Source organism: Hydractinia symbiolongicarpus, chromosome 7, assembly GCF_029227915.1.
Source record: "Hydractinia symbiolongicarpus strain clone_291-10 chromosome 7, HSymV2.1, whole genome shotgun sequence".
NCBI lineage: Eukaryota > Metazoa > Cnidaria > Hydrozoa > Anthoathecata > Hydractiniidae > Hydractinia > Hydractinia symbiolongicarpus.
Window position 1 is genome coordinate 17,813,655 of NC_079881.1, and position 6,455 is coordinate 17,820,109.

General features: G+C 37.5%; 1 protein-coding gene across 1 annotated transcript; it reads left to right on the plus strand.

The window, feature by feature from the left end:
- Positions 1-4,666: 4,666 nt before the first annotated feature.
- LOC130648568 (uncharacterized) lies at positions 4,667-6,056 on the plus strand. The gene is made up of 2 exons (XM_057454620.1): positions 4,667-5,181; positions 5,621-6,056. Exons 1-2 carry the CDS (start codon positions 4,667-4,669, stop codon positions 6,054-6,056), a joined length of 951 nt encoding a protein of 316 aa, XP_057310603.1.
- Positions 6,057-6,455: the final 399 nt, after the last annotated feature.

Genomic DNA, 6,455 nt, shown 5'->3' on the forward strand with positions numbered 1-6,455 from the left:
CCTTGCAAAGCTTCTTCTAAAATGACTAAGGGCAGCAGGATTGTCAATCCTGAAAGCAAAGTGAGCAAACTCTGCCTCCCTACTGGACTGGGGTAATAAGTGGGATCGTTAAGCCCAAAGACAAGATATGATATCAAGCCCCCTTGCTGTGCTTCTTACAGTGTCTCTATACAAAGAGAAGAGTGAGCAAACTCCGGTTTCACGGTGCACTGACCAACATAAATCAGCTGGGGTAAATAAAACCGCTAGGGTCATGGATTCCCTCCCCCATTTGTTGTGTGACATACAAATAAGCTAACTTCTGGAAAAGAAAAGTATGTATGACGAAGAATTATTCAAGTGGAATGTGTCTACTTGAGAAATACAGCGATCGTTGCATTTGAACCAGGTGTTTTGTTGGTCCTTAATGAAGGCCCAGTAATGACCTGCTTTTAATGTACCTGAGTGGTTAATGGTAGCAACCAAGTTATACTTGTTGTTGAAAGACACATCGTCAGTTGGGTGAGATGCTACCTTTAAGACATGATGTTTTTTAGGCAAGCAATTGACTAACTTGTTGTCTTTAAAAGAAGACCCATTTACTGATGTGTATCTTAACATTTGTACAACAAGGAAGTCGCCGCAATTAGAAATCTGAGTTTCAATTGTGGCCTCTTGATGCGATGAACACTGGGGGCAGAACCACTTTTTGTCACCTAGAAGTTCTTGAGGTTGTAAAAATTTGTTAAAAGAGTCTGCTATTGACTTACACGTTGGTAAAATTAAAATTGAATCCTTTTGTTCCCTGGAAGTGGAGAAACAACAGGAGTTGCATGACGTTGTTGTGGTCACAGTTACAGACAGTAGATTGTCAACCAAAGGGGAAGATCCAATAATTTCGTCAAAAACAACCAAAGTCTTGGAAGAACCGTTAATGCTTGCAAAATGGAGTTTGCGTAGCATGTGTTCCCCTTGTTTATCAAACCAGCGTGAACGATGCTCACCTTTTGTTTAAGTTCCTGGCTAATGTTATGGTGTTCCGTGGGTTTTGGCATGTCAGAGATGGCTGAAGATGGACTTTTAATGGATTTGGTAACAGACGAGGATTTTTCATGAGGTATACTATCCTTTGGTCGTGGCAATGTTGGCGGACTGCAGTGCGTAAGATCTTGTGACCAATGTGGTGAGTCTCGTGCAATCCAAATGCAAAAGGATGCTTTCATGCTTATATCGCCAAGCTTGCGGGCGGTTAAAAACGCAGATTTGCTAGCGAAACGGAGGCTTTTTAGACAGCAAGTTAGAGACCTTGAAGAGTAGCCCCTAGCACCCACTTCTACTGCAAAAAGATGCGGAAACCACCCGTTGCTACGTATTACCTCGACCAAAGGGAAGTATTTGGAAAGCTTGGTGGAATGCCAGGATCCCATGTTTTCCTCACAAGGACAAGTAAGTTCAATAATGATGATGCGCTTAGAACAATTTGAGTATATTACAATGTCTGGCCTGAGGGATGTGATTGCAATATGGCCAGGAAACACAAATCCTTCATTCAGATCTGCTAACATCACCCAGTCACTAGCATGGTGGAATAGACCAGTTGGTTTTGATCTTTTAGCGGAGAAATAGCTACCTGCTTTTACAAATGACACTTTAAGGTGCTTTTTCGTTTCCGGGACAACTTCAGATGAAAAACGCTCTAGACTTAACAGGAGCCCGAGAAGCACAGCATCGTGTCGGAAAGTGAACCTTCCTTGTGATAGAGCAACCTTGCAAGCGCCTAAAACATGCGCTGTTGTACATACTTGTTTGGAACATAAGGCACAAGCAGATTCAGTACAAACGTTCCAGCGCTTTAAATTGCTAGGTGAGGGAAGAACATCGTAAGTAGAAGCAAGACAGAAGGAAAGCAAGTGTGGGGACATGGCAAAAATGGACTTCCAAGATAGATCGTTTTTTGTGTAATTTTCCCATCTCGTCCACTGACCCTGCACTTGCAACTGCAATGCTCTACCCATGTTGCCTTCCCCATCGATATCTTTAGCTGTGTTCGATATTAATTTACGATACGCATAGCACTGTTTTGAAATCGGAATTTTGAAAGATTTGTTGATCCCTAGGCCTGCTTTGCCATACTGGGGAGTTCCCACGACTGACTTTATTTTCACCTCTGCCTCTGCTGTTCTTACTGCGTTGTCCACTTTCCACATGCCAACTTTCAAAGTAGGTGCACTGTTAGACACAAGAGGATCTTTGGAATCGCGTAAAAGTAAATGAGCACTTATTTTAGAGCATATAAGCAATGACGTCAAGCTCTTAATTGGCATTGGACAAGGCGAGCAGGAGCTATATAGGCAAACATTTGACGTGGAATTGTGCAGAGATAGCCAATTACGTGGAAAGGGTCCATATTTAATAAAATGCTGTTCTCTTTTCACTCCAATATTTTTCTTTGCAGTCCATTGATGATAATTGGGAAAAGATGAAGATATCAAAGCTTGTTGCTAAAGATCTTATCCTTGCAAAGTTTCATATTTTTGACAAACAGTTGTACTGTTCAGCTGATTACATGTATTTTGGAGTTAAATCCACATGGCTTTCACCACAAAAAGTACAGCTTCCACATTCTTTTAGGACTTCTGTGATAGGCTTTCTAGATTATTTTTAAAGTATATATAAGCAGGCTTTTTTTTACCTGTATATTGGAATATTAAGTTATAGTAATAAAAGTTATTAGTATACTAAAAAGCAATTCAAAAGTTAAGTAATCAAGATTTAACATACTTTAACTTCTTGCTTCACCAAGAATTTCTGATTTCGTATATTGGTAAATACATCTGTTAAAAACATATTTTATTACAATGAAAAATAAAGATAAAAAACATCAGCTGATGAAGATTTTGTCATTTTACAGTCAAGATTCCCATTGTGAATAAAATAAAATAAATTAATCTAATTTTTTATGTCCAGTCAATACTTGTGGAGAAATTATTCTTTTAAATTTGAATGCTATTCTAATTATTTTATAACAGTTTAAGCACATACAGCATACTGTTGATAGACACTTGGTATGTTTGTTTTAAGAGGTTGTTTAGTGGGTTTTTTAAACGGAAATATAGATTCAGTGACATCAAATTAGCTAAAATAGATTGTTCTTTTATTTCAATTCACTTTGTTAATTTAAAAATTAGAAAATCCAAAATTTGGTATTTTTAAATGTACTTTGACAACATGACTATCAAAAATTTCATGTGAAGTAAGTGGAAGGCAACTCAATTTTCCGCATTGTGTTAATGTTTGTTGTCGAAAACCTGATTGCTCCGATTTTCCAAACTATCGTCTTCCCAATTTTATTGCATATTTCAGGTAATAGATCCTCTTCTATATTTTTACCTCGTCCACCTGCCCAACTCACATAATAACTCCATTTAATTTGCTCTGATAACCTTGCGGAGACAAAATTCTGGTCACGGTTCCCTTCTTTTTCAGTATCATTCATGTTCATAAAAAACAAAGAAATGTAAATAAAAAAAGACCACGCATCGTAACACAATTTTCTGATAAACGATTGTAAACAAAGTATTTAAATTATTTTTCTTCCTGTTGGTTTGTCAGTCGTACTGTTCATTCCAAAATGCTTTACTACAACAGACACAACGAAGCTTTACCAACAGAGAATAGGAGTAACTACATCGCAATGCAGATAAAACTAGTCTTTTAAGACGGAAAGTTTATTGAAAAAAAATTCTCTCCAATGAATAAGAAGCCGCTAGAGAACTTCTCCACTCTCCCCTTTACAGGGATAATCGGAAAGCCAACAGATTTCGACTGTACTAAAACAAAAACCTATAAATGTATAAACATGACGATTGGTGAAATTCACTCATGCTTAGGATCTGGTGCGGGTCCTTGAGTAAGCCTTCCCTGCCTCCCGCAAGACACCAGTCACATTCATTGACACCGTCCGCCAAAATCAATAACTTTTGTTAAACTTCGAAAAAAGAACAGTCGACAGTTGCAAATCGTATCGTTGTTGCTTTTACCTATTGACACAGAGCCCAGGGCTATGAGAAGTAGACTTGGAACCCAGCCCTTAGAAAGGTTGTCACAAAGACTGAAAAGCAGCACACCTGGAAATCGAAAAGCTTGCGGACCTTAGACAGGAACACTGAAGAAATCGTGTCGTAATGCTTGGCCTAACCAAGAAACTGCCCCTTAGAAAGGTAGACTTGGAATCCAGTGGCGGCAACCCAGAAAACCATTACATATCGTCTCGAGCTTAAACAAGTAATTCACCTCACAACCTAGTCAACTTTTCTGCTTCGAATTCCGCCACAAGGCCCATCCTGACCAATGAAGAACACACACTCTTCAGTCACCAAAACCTATAAGCCTTCAAGATCTATGGTCTTTCCCACCGTCAGTGGTCTTTCCCACAGTCACTAGTCTTTCCCAGTGTCAACCAGTCTTTCCTGGCAGTCCATCCTCGTCCCCAGGGTCTTGTGGCCCCTGAGCCGTTATTTCGGAGTGGCCAACAATGACCCTGGAACAGGCTGGTCATGTGATACAAAAATGCCAAGATATACTGGGCATTTTTGAAATTCCAGAGATAATGAGATGCAAATTTGACGCTCGTCTCAAGCTTTAACAGATACGCATTAATACAAGGGAGATAGGAGATAGCCAAAAGATGGATGTGTTGAAACGTTTGGATTTTGTATTTAATTTGCACGAAGGTTTTCCTTCTCACTGCCTTAAGCCTAAACAAGTTCAATGTTTTAAAGCTCTTTTAAAGGGCAGGGATGTTGTAGCTGTCCTTCCTACGAGTTATGGAAAGCCGTTAATTTTTCAACTTCTTCCTGACGTTATACCACAAAAAAGTACAAGGAATATCGTTATTGTGGTGTGTCCTTTATCTTCAATTATAGAAGACCAAGTGCAGTTTTTAAACAGTGTTGGTATTTCAGCAATGTCACTTCATTGCAATAATAGTTCCACAAGCTCTTATGAAAGTTTGTTTGCCGAAATGAAAACTCATGAAGAAATCAATATATCAAAAAAGGTGCAAGAAGGGGATATAAATCTACTCTTCGCTCATCCAGAGGCAATACTTTCCGAGCAAGGCAGAAATTTATTAAAGTCAACTGTGTATCAAGATAATGTTGTTGGAATTGTTATTGACGAGGCCCATTGTGTAGAATTTTGGTAAGTATATATATACTGTTTTTTTCTTCTCATATATATATTTAAGAACAAGTTAGCTACATCTTAGAAACATTTTTGACTAAGTTAAAGTAATTTACAATGTTATGACTAGCTATGTGTACTGTATTGTGGAAAACCTAAAGTAGATAAGCTACCTGCAACTCTGCAGTTCGGGTGCAAGTCCTGATTGGGTTTTTGTACAATAGCTGGTCATGTCATTAAATTACCTCGAATAGCTAGCTATACATATGGAGTCAAAAAAAACTATTCATTTCATTTTGATTTTACGTTTCGATTATTTCTTTGTCAGGTTGACAAAGAAAATAATTAATAAAAAATATATAACAAAATAAATTAATAAGATGCTGCTCTAAAAAGGACTATGTACTTTTATATAAAAAAAAAATTAACCAATAAAATATCTAAATATACATTTCAGGGGAGAAGAATTTAGAAAAGATTTTAAAGAACTTTCCACAGTGCGCACTTATTTTCCAAAAGCATCTATGTTAGCCCTTACTGCAACTGCCTCACCTCATCATATAACAAGTTTAGTGAAGTCATTGAATATGTCAACAGCAAAAGTTATCAGAGTAAATCCCAACCGCAAAAACATATTTCTTGACAAAAAGATCCGCAAAAGTAATGCTTCTGGATTCGAAAGCTATGAGAATATATTGTTACCTATAGCAAATTCATTAAATTCAGTAAGAGAACAATTTCCAATGACAATCATTTATATAAAATTAAAATATTGTCGTCTTGCCTTTAATCTATTTGAAAGAATTTTAAGCACATTTCAATACGTGGGATTTGAAAAAACACCATTAGTCGTTTGTTTTGTCAATACCATGCACCGCAGACAAAAGCTATGAAACAAATTATCATAAAGGAAATTTCTAAGAAGAACTCACGGATCAGAGTTATCTTTGCTACCACTGCGCTCGGAATGGGTGTTAATATTCCACATGTAGAAAATGTTTACCACATTACCCCACCCAGCAATCTTGAAGCTTATGTTCAAGAAATAGGACGAGCTGGCAGAAGTGAGCAACCTGCAACAGCTATTTTGTTTGACAATAATTCCGATGTTTCGGCAAATAAAACAAATGTGGATAAAAAAAAATTTGTACTGCCAGACATCAACTTGCCTAAGGGAGCATATTCAAAAACATTTTGGTTTCAAGCACGAACTTAATCTGTGAAAAAGTGGAATTGGTAGAAAAACCAACCACTGTAAGAACTCGTTTAACAGCAAAATTAAGAAATGAATT

What these genes read in the sequence shown, in the direction of transcription:
- LOC130648568 (XM_057454620.1), top strand. Translation starts at nt 4,667, where the DNA reads ATGGATGTGTTGAAACGTTTGGATTTTGTATTTAATTTGCACGAAGGT. An exon ending in GCCCATTGTGTAGAATTTTG is followed by an intron (nt 5,182 to 5,620) that starts GTAAGTATATAT and finishes TATACATTTCAG; the next exon opens with GGGAGAAGAATTTAGAAAAG.